The sequence below is a fragment of the Castor canadensis genome, chromosome 3 (genome assembly GCF_047511655.1).
Source record: "Castor canadensis chromosome 3, mCasCan1.hap1v2, whole genome shotgun sequence".
NCBI lineage: Eukaryota > Metazoa > Chordata > Mammalia > Rodentia > Castoridae > Castor > Castor canadensis.
In genome coordinates, this window is record NC_133388.1 from 29,204,033 (window position 1) to 29,221,521 (window position 17,489).

At 40.8% G+C, this 17,489-nt stretch overlaps 1 protein-coding gene across 29 annotated transcripts in view; it reads right to left on the reverse strand.

Annotated features, from left to right (window-relative positions):
* The window catches only part of Nrxn3 (neurexin 3), a 1,521,272-nt gene that overhangs the window by 1,384,324 nt on the left and 119,459 nt on the right, over nt 1–17,489 (reverse strand). For 28 of the 29 annotated variants that reach the window (XR_012446073.1, XR_012446074.1, XM_074067424.1 and 25 more), the window contains exon 4: nt 11,349–11,378. Coding sequence is in view for 26 of the 29 variants with exons in the window: in XM_074067424.1 (XP_073923525.1) it covers nt 11,349–11,378 (30 nt within the window). In the remaining 3 variants the exon portion in view is untranslated. Of the gene's footprint in view, nt 1–8,583; nt 8,592–11,348; nt 11,379–17,489 lie in introns of those variants that run through there. The other variant, XM_074067441.1, reaches the window with a different exon arrangement.

The following is a 17,489-nucleotide window of genomic DNA, read 5'->3' on the forward strand; positions in this document are numbered from 1 at the left end:
ATAAAGCTTAGGAAATGAGCTATTACACACCATCATCCCTCCTAACCGCTATTACAGAAAATCACACACTCACAAAACGGCATTAATTGTCAGAATTAGCAACCATTTAAAAGGCAGCTGTTCTTTCACTCTTAAATAGGTTCCAATTTTCAGATACTTTCCCTGTATTGGCCGCCCAGTCTACTTCTCTTACATACAAGCTCACACACATGCATGCACAATGGATCCTTAGTCAAAGGAATTTTTTTAACTATATATATTCAAAAATCACCAAGAAAATACTGTTTATGAAGCAACATTTTCCACCCCAGTACTTGCCATCATTGCTACAATCAGCTGAAAACCTTCCAACCTGCGCAGAAGCATTATTCAAAGCTCCAGGTGGAAGGGCTGTGTTTTGTGAGGGATGGGAGAAAAAAGAGCAGTATCTCTTTAAGAGTCAACAGTAAATTAACTTGCCCATAAGAGTGAAATAATTAGCAGTTAGTAGTTTATTAAAAGGATGGCAAAGGCCAAGCTGCCATCTGGGATCTCCAGTTTCTTGTGATTGTTATTATGTCAAGATGTGCAAGTTGCATTAGCTCGCATGTCACCATGCCTGCCCTTACTTTATATGTAAATTTTAATGAAGATGCAGCACTTTTAAAATCAGACGTCCATCAGAAAGTGGTATTGGTTTGGCTTTTTATAAGGCATATGGTCTTTTCCACTTCTGCTGTTCTCCTGACTACTAAACGCCTTAGGGGGAAAAAAAAGAAAGAAAAGCCCAATGATATCAATTAGATATTCTCTTTGTGCAGAGGGAAGACCTCACTTCATCAAAAGCAGGGCAAAGCTACCTCACAAGAGGGCCACATATTTGCCTCTGTTTACACGCAGTGCAAATCACAAGTCTCTGGCAAGGTTAATCCTTCCCAGTGAAAGCTAAAGCAAGCTAGAGCCTGCCTGTTGATTGTTTCTTGAATACACACAGTTTTGGAGGGAGAAGGGAGACCAAATGTGTATTTTAAGAATAAGTAGCAGAAAGTGGCACCAAAGAAACTCATGGGGCAGTGGACACAATCTATATCCCAGCCCAGATGGTGCTTACATGGTATAAAGTTTTAAAACTTTGAGCTGTATGCTTAAGAGCACTCATTTTATGCAAATGACATTGTCTATACCATCCTTCAATAATGAACAAATGAAAAATTCCCTACATGTTCACATACAAAGGATATTCTTTGCTGCTTCTAAGAATTTAAAGGATGGGCAACTTGACTAACTGAATGATAACCTAACAGTTTCCCTTAAAAAATAAAAATATAAAAAATAAATAATTAAAAACTGTAGTAAGTTGAAACAGGATATACTTAAACCTTTTTACTTTAGAAGAGGTGGTTGAAGCCAGGCATGCTGGCACAGAATATAATCCCAGCTACTTGGGAGGTAGAAATCAAGATCATGGTTCAAGGCCAGCTCAGGCAAAAAGTTACTGAAACCCCATCTCAACAAATAAGGTGAGCACTTCTGTAATCCCAGCTATGTCGGAGGCATAGGTAGTGGGTAAAAGTATGAGACCCTATCTGAAAAATAACTAACACAAAAAGGCTAGAGGTGTGACTTAAGTGGTGGAGCCCTTGCATAGCACACCCAAGCCCCTAAATTCAGCCCCCAGTATTGCCAAATAAAAAAGTAAGTAATTAGGTAGCTGAAAGCTGTTTTCAAACTCTCACTGACTGCCTTGGCAAGGAGTCAGGGTGGTAGGAGCATGTTTGCTCCCTCAGCCCTGGATACTCAGCACCTAGCAAGGTCATTGGCTCTCCACCAATATCTGCTGAATGCCAACTAAACATTGCTTTTCTCATGTTAAAGCAGAGAGTCTACAAAATTCAGACACCTATCACCATCGAATCTGTTGTTTTCAGTGCACCTAAAAATGGGAACTACATATGACAACATATTATAACAGAATAAACCTAGTATAGGTACCTGAAAAAATTGTAACTATATCCAGATGACCAGACGCTGCCCTGCACGTTGAGAAAGAGACCACAGCAATGTCAACCTTAAGCACATAAGGAAATGCTCTGTGCTTGTTCTTGTATTAAATATTTCCCATCAGGCAACACTTTTCAATTCTTTATAAATAAGATATGCATAAAAGATAACACAATTTAATTCCCTTACCTGCAGGTGCCATCAAAACCAAGGTTAAATGTGCATACATATAGATAAATAGTTAAAAATTATAGACCCCTTAAGAATAACCACGTCACATGATAGGCAAAGGTCTATAGAAATAGATCACTCTTCATACCTTAAAGTGCTTCTGATATGATATACATGCACAGTCATTAAACCTGCTAGTAGTTAATAAATACAAACAGGTGCCACTTAGAAATCTGTGAAATAGTTCCTTTTATGTATTGCCAACTGGAATTTAATTGAAACATTCCATCAACACATTGTATATTTTATTAATATATCCACTATTCACATCAGGAATGTTAAATGCTCCAAAAGACAACTGTAAAAAAAAAAAAACTCTTCGGTGTCCAATGAAATTTTCTAAGCAAAGAAAAAACCTACTTTTCATGTTTTTAAAGCACCATTTTAAAGATCACTGCCAAAAACACAGAGCTGCTAAAATCAAGCAATTTACTTTTTATGTCTACAATAAATCTATTTTCCCCAAAAGACTTTCAAAATATTAGAAGTAGAAGAAGAAGAAAAAACATGAAAAAACAGGCTTCCTTTAAAAACAAAGCGATTTTATTCATTGTCAAGAGAACAAATCAGTGGTGGATGAGAAATGGATGAGACAAGAGATGGAAATGTAATATTGCCCCTGTTTTATTATAATTAGATATTTATAGAGCACAGATGAGGTTTATTTTCATAATTAGTAGCTGGCATTGCATTTACTGATTTGCATAAACAGTTGGCTATCAAGGCAGTAACTTATTTGCAGGGCTCTTGAGTCTTATCAGGGACAAGAGGGGGCTCAACTCTTCCAATCAGCTTTCTTAATGTTATTACCAGCAAAATACAATCTACATGAAATCATGTTCAAGTTCATGTAGCTTGATTATCTCTTTCCAGTTTGGCCAATGTTGATTAGTTCAGCAGCAGAAGTCAATAATCAAATCCATACAAGAAAAACACATATAAATAAATCCAAAAGGGCCTCTAAATTCTAAAGGACTAGAATAGAGTGTAGGGTTGACAATCTAGTCCAATAACTAAGGAGTTATAGAGCAAAAGGGAAAGTAATTAAGCGTCCCCCAGCCTCTCGCCATGACATAAAAATCGTGTCAGCTGTTAGAAATTATTGAAGATGTTAGTTACCTCCTTGCCCAGTAATTCTCAGCATTTTCCACATACTCCCCACACATGCCCACTCTATTCAACAAAAACAACTTCACCCAAAGTTTGGGTTGAGCTCTTTGGCAGTAGTACCAAGGGTAGAACGGTTTCCTGGTACCCAGCCGAGAAAATTAGCGTGGTTCTAGTGACCACCCCTCATCGGCAGGAAACCTTGGAGAAATGTTTTACTCTACCTTTCTTCTTGAGCCAAACGTCAAAAATTTATGACTCCTGGGTTAACTCATTTGGTACGTTCCACATGCACCTGTGTATATGTACGCACACACAGTTACAGAAAGAGAACCATGCCATGAACTAGCATTTTTATAAAACACACTCTGGCTTACCTTGAGGCTCTGGTGACACTGGCCCAGCATTCTGGCATGGCAGCACTCAGCTAGAGCACAGGCTGCCACCGCTAACAGGATTTGTGCACTCCAGTTTGTCATAGTCCCCACATTGGCTCCTTCATTAGGATCTTTATTGCCATTAGACACACTCCTTTATGATATCATTCAGGTCCCTATAAACAAGTCTGCAACTCCTGCTCCAAGTTCAGTTTTAAGTGAAAATATTTGATCACCTGACCCAATGTGAACAATCCCCAAATGGACAAGAAAGAGGAGAAAGGAGCCAAACACACTCTCAACACTTAAAGAGAGACTGACAAAATCAAGTCCAAAAGTTAATCAATGCTGGTTGCTCCAAATTTCCTCTGGTCAACCACTTCTTTGTTTACTTGTACTTGTTTTTAGCCATGTACTGCCCAATGGCCTCTGAATATAGTGGCTGTAATTATGGCTAAACATGCAGCTTGGTTTTGTAGATTAAACCTCACAATTCTTCCCACAGTGGGTTCACTGCTTTGTCACTTGGCTTTTAAAGAATAACAAAATCTGCAGCATATTTATTCTTTTCTCTGTAAAGGCCCTAAGAATAAACTTAAGGCCTTTCCTACTTTGATTCCTGTATAATTTATAGCACTTGCACACACAGGGCAGGCCAAGAAAAGGCCCAGGTGAGGCAGAAACTGAAGCCAGAATATCTGGTCTTACTCCATGACCCTTGAGGCTCCTTGGCTCTGTGGGTTGGGCTAATTGAGAACAGTGATCAGGGGTTCAGGTTGGTGAGTAAAGTGAGCTCATCAATAGCATCACTGATCACTGCTGGAAACTGGAATCCTATCCATTCTCCCCCCCCCCCACCAAATATGTAAAACCAATTGTGAAGTTCAATTAAAACTGCTTAATTCTGTGAGCATTCATCAAATACAACTCTGGATCAAGTACTGAGCTCATGGACTATGGGTGACAGTGACAGCCAAGACACATCTCCTTTGCGTGGGGAGATGATAAATGAAACAACAGGAGTAAATTTGATTCAAGGCAGTTTGGCTCAGGTAATTAATAACAAAAGCACAAAGCCTGGCAGACCTGGGAGGCTTGGCTCTTCAAGGATGTTAAGAGGGAGAAGAGTGTCCAGGACCTTCAGGAAAGAGGGGAAACTTCAGCAAAAGTCCAAAGACAGGAAAACACAGTGTGGATTCACTCAGAGGGAGTTGGACTTCAGGAGACTGGAGGGCTGGCAAGGTGACAGTGGGGAACACGTTACGGTATAAAGCACAAAGCAGGGGAGGCACCTCGATGATTACACAGTGAGAATCCACACAAAGCTTTTGAGCAGATGAGCTACATGATCGATTTAATTTTAATTTTGCTTGATTTTTCACTTTTAGGCAGATGACTGAAAGCAGGTTAAGAAGGATTAGGGAATTTGAGTCCCTTCCATATGCAGCACACTAGGCTATACACATCTGGCCTTAACAAATGACATTGTTGTCTTCAACATACCTGCAATCTAGTAGAGAGGAGTGGCCCAATTCCCAAATAACTTCAATATAAGTTGGTAGAGAGACATGTGGATTGGAGAACTCAACTCAAAGACAATATCAAATAGGAAACGAAATACAGGTACAATTTTAATGGGCAGAAAAAAGGGAAGAGAGGGTTGCTAGACAGGAGAGAAACATAACAAGCAGTTAGGACACAAGGAAAATCTACAAAGGTTATTTGGTATTCTGTATGGCCTGAGCAGCAATTTTGCATCTAAGATTAACAGGAGAGAAAGGAAAAGGGAAACAAGGCCACACTGGGGACAGCTTTGAAAGTGAGTAGCTAGTCCTGCATCCCATATGGTGGACAGAAGAATTAATAGTTCTCAATTACTGAACAGACTGGAAGAGAACAGTCGCAGAGAGATAAGTCAGGATAGGACAGTGGTCTAATAAGTGCTAACCAGGAGCTGATCCAGGTTGTTGACAGTAGAGATGCAAAAGACATTGCAGAGGAGAATCTCAGCAAGCTCTCTCAACTGACTGCCTGGGAGGAAGTAGGTTCAGGAAGGAAAAGGAAAGCAGTTCTTGGGTATCAAATCTGGGTAATGAGAAGGATAAGGGTTCATTATAAAAAAAAATAGGTGCATCCCCACTACTGACGAATGGATCAAGAAAATGTGGTATCTATACACAATGGAATTTTATGCAGCCATGAAGAAGAACGAAATGTTATCATTCGCTGGTAAATGGATGGAATTGGAGAACATCATTCTGAGTGAGGTTAGCCTGGCCCAAAAAAACAAAAATCGTATGTTCTCCCTCATATGCAGACATTAGATCAAGGGCAAACACAACAATGGGATTAGACTATGAGCACATGATAAAAACAAGAGCATACAAGGGAGGGGTGAGGATAGGTAAGACACCTAAAAAATTAGTTAGCATTTGTTGCCCTCAACGCAGAGAAACTAAAGCAGATACCTTAAGAGCAACTGAGGCCAATAGGAGAAGGGGACCAGGAACTAGAGAAAAGGTTAGATCAAAAAGAATTAACCTAGAAGGTAACACCCACGCACAGGAAATTAATGTGAGTCAACTCCCTGTATAGCTATCCTTATCTCAACTAGCAAAACCCCTTGTTCCTTCCTATTATTGCTTATACTCTCTCTTCAACGAAATTAGAGATAAGGGCAAAATAGTTTCTGCCGGGTATCGAGGGGGTGGGGGGGAGAGGGAGGGGGCAGGGTAGGCGGTAAGGGAGGGGGTGGGGGCAGGGGGAGAAATGACCCAAGCATTGTATGTACATATGAATAATAATAAATAAATAAATAAAAAAGAAAAAAATAGGGGCATCATAAAAGGAAACTTGTTTGTGGACAAATTACATTAAGGTTGACTCTGGACATATGAGGTGACAGTACTAGGTGACATTTATATGGACATAAGTAACATTAAATGCAAGGTGGCAGACCAGAACTTAAGTGCCTGGGAGGTAGACAGCATGTGCATGGAGGTCATCCTTGGATCCAAGAAGGGCAGTATAGAGGTCAGAAACTCAGATCCTGGGTTTGATTCTACCTGAATTAATTCTCTGAGCCTTGCTAACCTTATCCACAAAACGAGGACAATGCAACACCTACCTCAGAAGAGAGTTGTGAGTGTATGTGTGGTAAGGCACACAAAACACATAGCACAATGACTGGCACACAAGGCACATGCCCTAAGTGTTGGCTGCTGCTAGGCATGGTAGCAGCAATAACCCAGCAAAAGAAAGATACCATGTGCAAAACTAGACACCTATTTTAAGGGATACTGTAGGAGATTAGAGAAAGAGAGGGGAAGGGGAGAGAGAGAAGAAAAAGATAAAGAGACAAACTCTAATTCATTGTAGAAGCCAATGGGAGGAGGGCCAAGTCAATGGCACTGTGTGCTTCCAAAAGTCTGAGCCCTAGGCATATGGGTGGCTTTGCCTACAAGGAGATTCTGGGCAGCCTTCCATTGTGTGGTATCAGTAGAGGCAGAGGTACAGCAAGGGTGCCCTTCTAATTATTCTTCCTCTAACTCTTCTTCATTTTCCACCCCCTCATTTCAAATGGCACCAGCCCAGCAATGGGGTTAAGTGTTCCCTGTGATAGATTTCTGAGAAGGAACCCACCTGGGATTAGCATAAAAGAAGCAGGCAATCAACCTACCCCAAAGCAGAAAGGGCTGAACTGCTTCCAAGCCAACCACACATATGCTTTTTCAACATCCAGAAAAAGCATAAAATTCAAATGAAAGATGGTCAGTTTGGAGGCTAGCCCTCAAATGAGCATTTTTAATAGCTTGACAGCCCTTTCTTTCCTTCACCTACTCATGCCTCAGCCCCTTCTTTTCTTCTTCTCCTCACTTCCCACTTTTGTTATTCGCCAATTTTTGAAGGAAGCAACAGTGCACACCATCACCAATACAGGGGCTAGAGAGCCAGGAAGGAGGAAGGGAGACCTAGATGCAAATACATATTTATAATTTATCAATTAACCTCTCCCTTCACTCCTGCACAGCTAATCCAGTTTGAGCTGGCGAGCCAGGTTCTCCAGGCTCAAGTCTCTGACAGCTTTGATTAGGAATGGATGAGTGATCTGTGCTACCCAAAGGTGTGAAACACTGCAAGGCATTTCAGCACATCAGAGCAAGCCCACCCGCTCAGCGCCTCTCCTTCTCCCTGCTTACCTGCCAAAAGGCTGACTTCCACATTAAAATCCAGCATTACCTCTTTCTCCTCATCCTCCTTACAGTGCAATGCATTTTCACTCCTGCATTCCTCCACCCTCCTCCAGTCCCATCCTTCTTAGTGTATCACCCCAGCCAAAAAATTCCAACTCACACATATACAGACAATACATCACAAAGGAAAAACAAGCAATAAACAAACAGCCCCAAATTCCACATCGAATAAAATTTCAGGCCATATGCCAGTGCTCTCCCCTTTTCATCCATCATCCTTTCCCTTAGCAATGTTACCCCAGATTTCCAGTTATATCCAAGTAACAGCAACAGTGGTACATCATTTCACACCTCCTCTGTTTGCTCAAAACATTTCACTGCATGGAAGTAAAATGCATTTTCTCCACACTGCATAACCACATCCACAGCCCCTATTCCTGCTCTGGGAACAGTCTGGCATCATATATAAGGGCTCATCCTGGATTTAGAGGGAGGCAAGCCCATTCAAACCCATCCTCAAACATGGAACTCAAAGTGCATTGAAGGGGAATGTAGCAACAGCTTCTTTTTTTAAGTTATTAAAAGCATTAAGTTCTAATCTGGACTGTATTAATCAGAATCAACAATTCCCCTTGCATACATGAATGATTCAGAAGGCAGATAGTTATAATGATAAAAAATAAAGCGATCTCTACCTTTACTTCTACCTACAGAAAGGAAGTGGAAGGTCCAGTTAAGAAGAAGCATGGTGTCCACCATGGAGGCGGTGAGAGAGGGCGAGAGAAAGGAGAGTGAATATCAGCACATTGTAGACACATGGAGACATGATATGTAACAAGTCTCACAGTGGACAGCAAGCATCCTGAGGCAGCAGCACAAAGCAAAAGCACAATGGGAAGCTTAAGCAGTAAACACTGGGGCCAGCCAGGCTGCATTCATCAGCTTCATGATTAAGCTTCATCCCATTCGTTTCTTCCCAGTCTCATCCTTAGAAATATGACAAAGTCAGCATGCACTGCCTCAGCCAGGTGGAGGTGATACTGCGCACACTTAACCCATCTACAAGAATGTTTAGGGAACTTAGGAAACTAAGTTCTCCTGTATTTTCCCAACATTAACGCCAGTCATGAGGACCAAGAGGGTAGTATACATATCACACACACCATAAACAAATATTCCCACATACACTTATGGTCATCAAAAACAAACTGTGGAAATTCAGTGGGAACCAGACAGAAGCCCCTTTCTGTCATGTGCAGAAATTAGGAGAAGGAAGGGAGTATTACTAGGAAAACTATTGCTTTTTAAGGTAGTCATCAGAAGGTCAAGAAGGGACAAGGAGGAGGGAGATGGGAAAGAATGAAAAGAAGGGGAACACAGTCAAAGGGCCTTCTTAAAACAGATTAAGCCACAAGGAGCAACTTAAAATCTTAGTGGCACCATCACCCAGAAGAACTCTGCATCATTTGTTTAAAACACCTCTGAAGAGGGATTCAAAAAATCCATGTGTGTCATTATTCCTTTCCTTCCTCTAGAAGGTAACTGATTTATTTACTTGGAGCACGGTTGCATCACAAATGTACATGTGAATGCTGGGTAAGTTATACAATGCAGGTTGTCCAAATGCTTTTCCTACCAATGTTGAGATTTAGCCTTTCTATGTTAGTATATCTTAAATAAGTTAAATCAGGATCAAGGAAGTTCCTATCAACCTGTACCATCTGCCCTGTTATATCAGCTGTACGATGTACACAATACTCCAAGCCATGGTAAGTGCTGGGACAACTCCTGAAGGTTATCTAAGAGCACAAGACAAGAGAATATAGAAGGAGGTCCTGCCATGAGTAGTCTAAAGTTCTGCTTTTTCTGGCATAATTTGTCATCAAAGTTGGGCCAAATTCTAGCAATTCACAGGGCTCAGTTCCTCTCTTTTCACAGAGAAGTACCTAACTTTCTCAAACACCAGGTCCACATTAAGCATATCTCCTACTCATACCTACTTCACAGTGCTTGCTGCTTACACTTGCTTCCCCAATGACCTACAAGACCAGACAGGTTTCATCTCAGGCTCTTTAAGAGCCTCATCTAATACTAGAGAACTCACCTGACCCTCTCTCTTCAGTTCAATTCTTTGATGTCTGCTGTCTACCAAACCATCTCTTCATCAAAACCTCTGGAGTGCACATCATACATCTTGACTCATGATGGACGGTTCTATTGGACAAGGGGATTTCCTCCTTACCCTACCTTATCAACCTGTAATGTCATCAACAGCCTGCCTGCACAAATGCCTGGACACCATAAACTATCTTCTTTTATTCCTGGGTGGTTTCTTGACCTAACTGTGCTTTTTATGGTAGAACCGTTTGAGGGATCAATGTAAGAGAGTAGAGGAGGGCAAATGGCCACCAGGGCTGTTCTACCCTCCTCAAAAGACCAAGAAAAGCATGAACATTAGGACATAACCCCCTCCTCTTTTCTTTGGTCTTCCAAAAAAGCATGTGTATTTTGACAAGAAACAGACAAGCAAGATTAAAGAACAGTCTTTTGGTGATACGGCATGACAGGTAGACTTCTCTTGCAGTCATCAAAGGCCCAGAAGAAACACAATGGTAGCAACTGAACACCAAAGGAAAAGACAATTTTAAGTAGGTTCAGTTCTCAAATCCTAATCTGAGCTGATAATGTAGAAAATTTTTATTTAGGAGAAAAAGGCTTCGTTCACAGCCCACCCCATGCTTAGCTGAGCTGAATTTCCTGCGCAGTTCCTTCCCTGCATATTTGAATATTTTAGGTTGCAGATGCTGAATTTACAGATCTTTATATGCAGTTTTCTTCAGGGTGTATAATGAGTTAGAATCTTGCCATGAGAACATTAGCATGTTCTTTCTGTGATTTTCGCTTTATACAAAACTGAAAATAGTCAAGAACCCAAGAGCTTCCTTTGACCAGGGAGGGCAGAGCACCATTAAGATGGGCAATGGAATGGAGGAGAACACAAAAAGCAAACCTTTACCCAGAATGAAATTCAGGGAGAAGCCCAGCAACTCGCCCCAATCTGGGGCCCAGCCTAGGGCCTGAGGAGGAGCAGGAGGAAGTTAACCGCCTGGTTGCTCTGAAATTAGCTTCATTCACCCCCGTTATCAACGCGTCATGCTTGTTTCATGCTTCCCTCTTGGAGGCAGCCCAGCAGGGCCAGTGCCCAGATGACAAATGGTGACGGAGAATGGAGGAGCCAGGGGAGGATGTGGGGGGTGGGACACCAGGGTGCATCAGGAAAGGTGCCAAATCCCCCCCTACCCCCCCGCCCCGCAAGCAGGGAGGCTCTGCTGCCAGCCTGGCCCACAGCAGGAGGGACAGACAGCAAATGGCCTGCCAGCAAGGAGGCTCTGAGTGACCAGCCAGAGGCACACAGGCAAGCAGTTCGGGCAGCTGCAGGACCACAGCACAAAGCACCTACCTTGTTCACTCATCATGAGGTGGGAGAGGCCTGAAGAAGGAGAAGAGGGGAGAAAGGGAAAGGGAAAAGAAAAAAGAGAGAAAACAAAGTTAAAATACCAAATGCAATGCAACTTTCTGCTAACTCTTGAGTAGGAGGAGGTGTGACAGGGGCTTACACACAAATTCAGGGGCATGCAACAAACCCTGACCGACCGCACAAGGCTCCCTGTAGCAAGGCAGAAGCTGGCTTTCTGATCTAAATGACAGTCTTTTGTTTGCTTTGGGCCTAATACCCAGAGTTTTCCTTTTACCATCATTTCATGCAACTGGTAGACTTGAGATAGATCTGTTAAGACTAGGACCTTGGGAAGGAGATTGAAGATGCCAGCCAAAGAAGGTTTCTTTCTTTCTTTTAAACTAGTTGTAGTTGTAATACATGCTCACTGTAGAAACATAGGAAAATTCAGAAGAATAAAAAGAAAAACAAAATCAGTCCAACCAGAGATTACCATAAACATTTTTCTAGATAGTGATTGTACAGTAGTCTATATAAATTGAATCAATCATATTGAACGTACCAGATAAGTTCTTGGTGGCAAGAGCTGCTCAGATGACCCAAAACTATTTTTCTTGTCACTCTTTTCTTAGCCCACTGATAACTACACTCTCTCTTCCACTGGATCTCCACTTTTGTTTTCTTAGAAAATCCCTAACCAGACTGAATGGGTTAAAAATGGCCCACAAAATCCTGACAAACAAATACTCTGGCCTCTAAATCTTATATTCCTATGGAAGGCAAACAGGCTATTATGGACTCCTTACTTCAAAGGAAGCATATAAACTCTCATAAATCTATTAAAAGAAAAGATTTCTAAACAGCGAACCAACTGTACCGGTTATTTGTTCTTGTATTCTTTCTATTATTACTAGAGATATTTTACAAAATCCAGATCACCTCCGAGAACCTTACAGCAAAATTCAGGGATCTAGGAGATTAATAAAGGAGAAAAAAACCCTCTAGTATGAAAATCTCTAAATGTTTTCGGAGATTACTAGAGATTTAGAAAAGTAATCAGAGGGAAAATATAGGTCAAGCAACTGACTTTTAAAAGATCAGTGATATATTAAATCCATAGATACATGAGCCATAAATGTCAAGGAGTCTATTTTTTAAACAAATTTCATTAAACTATAATCGTATTTTAAATGCACAGTCTGGGTATTCATTGCTCTAGGAATAGGATTAATACCCACAGAAGGATGGAATCATGACAAAGCAAGTCACTTCATGATTTGTTTTGTCCAAAAAATTTAATTTGGGGTCTTTGTGGGGGGAATAGTAGAGAGAGAAGGACAAAAAGCCTTACATTTGTATGAGAAAAACCTCCACAGAAATAACTATTATAGGTGATGCCTGATATTTCTGCACCAAGTCAGAGCCTTCAGCATCCTGATCAAGAGCACGAAGAGGAAGGGATGTGGGGCTGGCACGTGGGGTATATGAAAAGGGGAACAGGAGAGTAGACTTGAGGTCCGGATCCACACATAATCGTTCACAAGGGCATTGTCAACTTTAAGAAATGAGAAGCACGAAGATCCTAAAAGGTAACCCAGGAGTAAAATAGGGTGTTACAGGGAGTTGTGACTGGGGATGTGGCTCAAGTGGTGCTTGCCTAGCAAACACAAGGCCCAGAGATCATACCCCAGACTGCCAAAAAAACCTATTTTACATGTGAAATTAACATGCTTGGCTGTGGTAGAAGAATGAGCAGGAAAGGGATGGAAAGGTCGATTTGATCCAAACGTTTTTAATATTTACATTTAATACAAACGAAGGGTAAGCAGGACACTTGGTAGTAAGGGGTCTTCAGGCCCTAGAGAAACCCCTTCAGTGGGGCTTAAGTTAATATGCTTCCCAGAGGGTATTTCACCGAAGTCCTGTACCCTCTGGGGTGCTAAGCCCCACCCAAGATATAATGAATTCGAATTTGGAAAGGAGTTTGAGCAAGATCTGAATTTTAAGTAAGTTGCTAAGTGATTCCCAAGTTCCCTAAAACTTGAGAGCTACCCCCTTTAGAAAGGCATATAAATCAAGTTTTGGTAAGTTAAATGGGATGATAAATACACTAAGAGGAACTGGATATTTAATGAAACCCTGCAGTGGATCCTTTTGTGAAGGGAAGGATCATTTTAACATGCAAATAACCCACCACCTGAGTGTTTTTAAAATTCAAATATGTACTTCTCAGGTTTTATTGAGCTACATATGTAGCTGCAGTATTGCCACTCAAGTAAAATGTTCATCTTCTTCAACTTATAAAGCCCTTAAAAAGAAATATTAAGCCAGGAACACAGATCTATGATTCTAATGTCAAAATGTGTATTGCAGACAATAAAGCAAAATGGATACGAATAATTACAATAAGAAACAGGAATGTAGGAACCTTGTAACCATACTATGGCTTGGGTTTCATTTTGCTTTGTGTGGAGGAAATTTTATTTCACTTTCCGGAGCACCACATCAGTATCTTTTTTTTTTTTTTTTAATGGTATTGGGGGTTGAACTCAGGGCCTATGCCTTGAGCCACTCTACCAGCCTTTTTTTTTTTTTTTTTTTTTTTTTTTTTGTGATGGGTTTTTTCAAGATAGGATCTCATGAACTATTTGCCTGAGCTGGCTTCAAACTGCGATCCTCCAGATCTCTGCCCACTGAGTAGCTAGGATTATAGGCGTAAGACACTAGTGTCAACTCAGTATCTATTCTTGTATAACCCTATTCCTCATAGCTTGCAGAGTTCATACTTATGACATGTACTGATACCTGACAGTGAAGAACAGGGGTAGGTTAAGAGTGAGGACTCCAGAGCCTGATTCGAATCCCATCCCTGCTACATTTTGGCTTGTACCCTAAGAAATTGTTACATATTTCTGGACTTTGATTTTCCTAGCTATAAAATTTAGATAATGCCTAGTTCATACTTTGAGAGTTAAATAAGTTAATATAGGCAAGTCTGTGTCTGCACATGGTACGAGATATACAAGGGTTGTGGTTGTTTATATTATGCTACCAAAATATATTGACATACCAGGCAACCCCTATTATAGTCCCCAAAACATAGTAGGTGCTCAGTATAAGTGTTTCATGATTGAATGAGGAATGAATAGGGATTGCTAAGTGTCAAATGATGAATTCAGACAATAAGGCCAGAGGATGCTGAGTGCGCAGAAAAAGGTTGGGATAGGGCCTCTATAAATAGGCCTTGGATAATGATTTAGGACTTAGAGAAATAGAGGACATTTTAGGTAGCACCATCAGCTTCCCAAACCACAAAGTGCATTTGTAAAGACTTCTCTGCTTGACTTTTCATAAACAAGGGCACTGCCATGCATGTCATAGCATGCTGTGCAAATAAAGGAATGAATACATATAAATAGCTTATATAAGGAAGAAGTAAAAGATGATCCTAAGCATCTGAATATGGAAGCCTTGACTTTCAAGAAAAATGGACTTGATCCTACAGCTGATGGGAGACAGACATTAAGAGTTCATGGGCTAAAGAAAAACCCAGAGAAAGGGATATTGAAGAAGACTGTGTTTGCAATAATGTGAACAGGATGGAAGAGAGGGAAAAAGATGAAGGCAGAAAGATTAGTCATAGACAAAGGGCCCAAATGAGTATCATGGCAGAATTCACCAGGCTGTGATGATGGATGAGATGCTTCAAAGGACAGGTAGATGGGAGCCAGAGGGAATTAAGGTCAGAAATAGGAAGGTAGGATGAGGTGGGAGATGGATTTGGAGTGAAAGGTAATGAGTTCTGTTTTAGGTCCAAAAAGTTGAAGAGAAAGAATCACCAAGCAAAAGTGTCCAGTATGCATTTAACACTAGGACTGTGGTCTGAGAGGAGTCAGGACAAATATCCACTTCATGATATAGAGGATCAGATCAGCACCTGTGTAAGTGAAGGAAGCCTCAGAGACAAGGGGTTGGGGCTGTATTAACCTGAGAGAGGTGGGAGGGTTCACTTTTTTTCAGGCACATTTAATATTAAAATATTTTTTAATTACCTTTAGAAAAGAAAATGGAGCATATGGTTTCCTAAAATAAATTACAGAAAATAATGCTCAAAAAACTTTACTAAGAAGACTATAATTAGCAAGGAAGGAAGTGGGATCTATGCTGGATATGTGTTAATGTGTATGGTTGATGTAGAAGGAATTAAAATGAAGATAGGCCTTCTGGTCAACCTCGGAGGATCAATCTACATGCACAGCCTCTCAGGCCACACTGCCATCTCCAGGACCAGCACCCTGGCTTGTCTTGAAGTTTGACATTTATTCTGGGGTTGATGTTCCAGGGCTGCCAAAAGATAAGGCTGGACCAAAGTCTCATGGAAGCAAAAGAGACCACATCCTTCCAAAACAATCTTATAATGGACTCTGGATTTGAACAGATTCTCTGCTATGAATCAAAATTCAACTTTACAATGCGAGTAAACTCCCTGTATAGCTATCCTTATCTCAACTAGCAAAACTCCTTGGTCCTTCCTATTATTGCTTATACTCTCTCTTCAACAAAATTAGAGATAAGGGCAAAATAGTTTCTGCCTGGTAGTGAAGGGGGTTGGGGGGAGAAGGAGGGGTGGGAGAAAAGGAGGGGTGGGGGGAAGGGGGGAGAAATAACCCAAACATTGTATGCACATATGAATAAAAGGAATTTTAAAGAAAAGAAATTTAAAAAAAGATAACAACAACAACAAAAATTCAACTTTATAAAAATTCACCTGAATGTAGGCAGGCAATAGGAGATAGACTTGAATGACCCTTTGATAGGCAAGAAATAAAGAATTGCCAATATAGAATTCTTATGAAACTACAATGCCTTTTTTAAAATAATTTTTAAAAAGTAGGTGGCAACTGAAGTGTCTTCTATCTGATATCATACCATGACAAAGTGCTACCCTAGATTGATCCAGGGACCATTCTGAATCCTGAGTCTCAAAAAGGTGTCTGATACTTTTGACCTTTGTTTCTTACTCTTTAGTGCTATGCTCTACCCTTCCCATGCCTGAGTATCTGTGGTGCCCAGGTTGCCAGGGTACATATAGGAATAAGAAGAGAAAAAGACCGCCAACAGATAAGACATGCAAAGTTGAAATTGCCTTGGAACAGCCTGCAAATCATATGTAAAATATATGCAAAATGTGCGTATGGCTCTCTAAACTATGTTACATCCCTTCGGGAAAATCCCCATGGAGACAGCTACTTTTGCAGCTTGGGAAAATAGAAATGGCTATGAAAGCAAAGTCATTTATAAGTAGCTGTGGCCATCATGAAGCTTGTCATGAGAATGACTAATACAGACTAGAAACCATTTACTGAAACAGGCGAGAGGAAGATGCAATGTTCAGAAACCAGAGCAAAAGTTGAAAGCCTCCATCATTAAAGCTGATCCTGTCTCCCCTTCAACTACGATATCCCATCCTCCTCCAATGGCTTTCAATCCATCCTTCCTTCCTTTACCCTGTCTGCGTAATTGGGGAAAGTATTTCAAGGAAGGAAAGGAGAAAAAATGATTTAGAAAAAAGAAAGTTTTCTCTGCCAAGACTTTTATTTCATTCACTTTCAGAGTAAATTTAATCCCAGTAAAAAATCCACAAATATCTTTTCTTCCATACCAAAAGAGAGAAATTAAATGTCACTAATTGCTGCAACTGCCAATGTTGAATTCTTACAAAGCCACAAGGACTTTTTAAAAAGAGTAATTACACGAAATCAGAAGGTAATGAAAGCATTCACCTGATGGTTTCAGAACTAAGGAGATAGACAGTGAAGATTCAGGGAGAGAAGCCTGACAGAGAGGCCACAGGGGACCATGTCTGTAAGATGACTGGGAATTTGGAAAATAAACAAAAGGGAAAATATCTCATGTTTAGAGTTCCACGTTAAAGAGGAAAGTATTTCTATGTAAGCATGAAATTCTTCAATTCCTGGGCCATTTCTTAGGGTTATTAAGGCATTTCCCCCTTTAAAATGCATATCTAGACATGAGACACACCCAAGACTCCTCAGCTGTTGATGTCATCATGTGGGAGAGGTCATCTGGACAGCCAAAGTAAAGATCACTAAGACAGGGGCACAGTACAGGGACTTTGGGTTG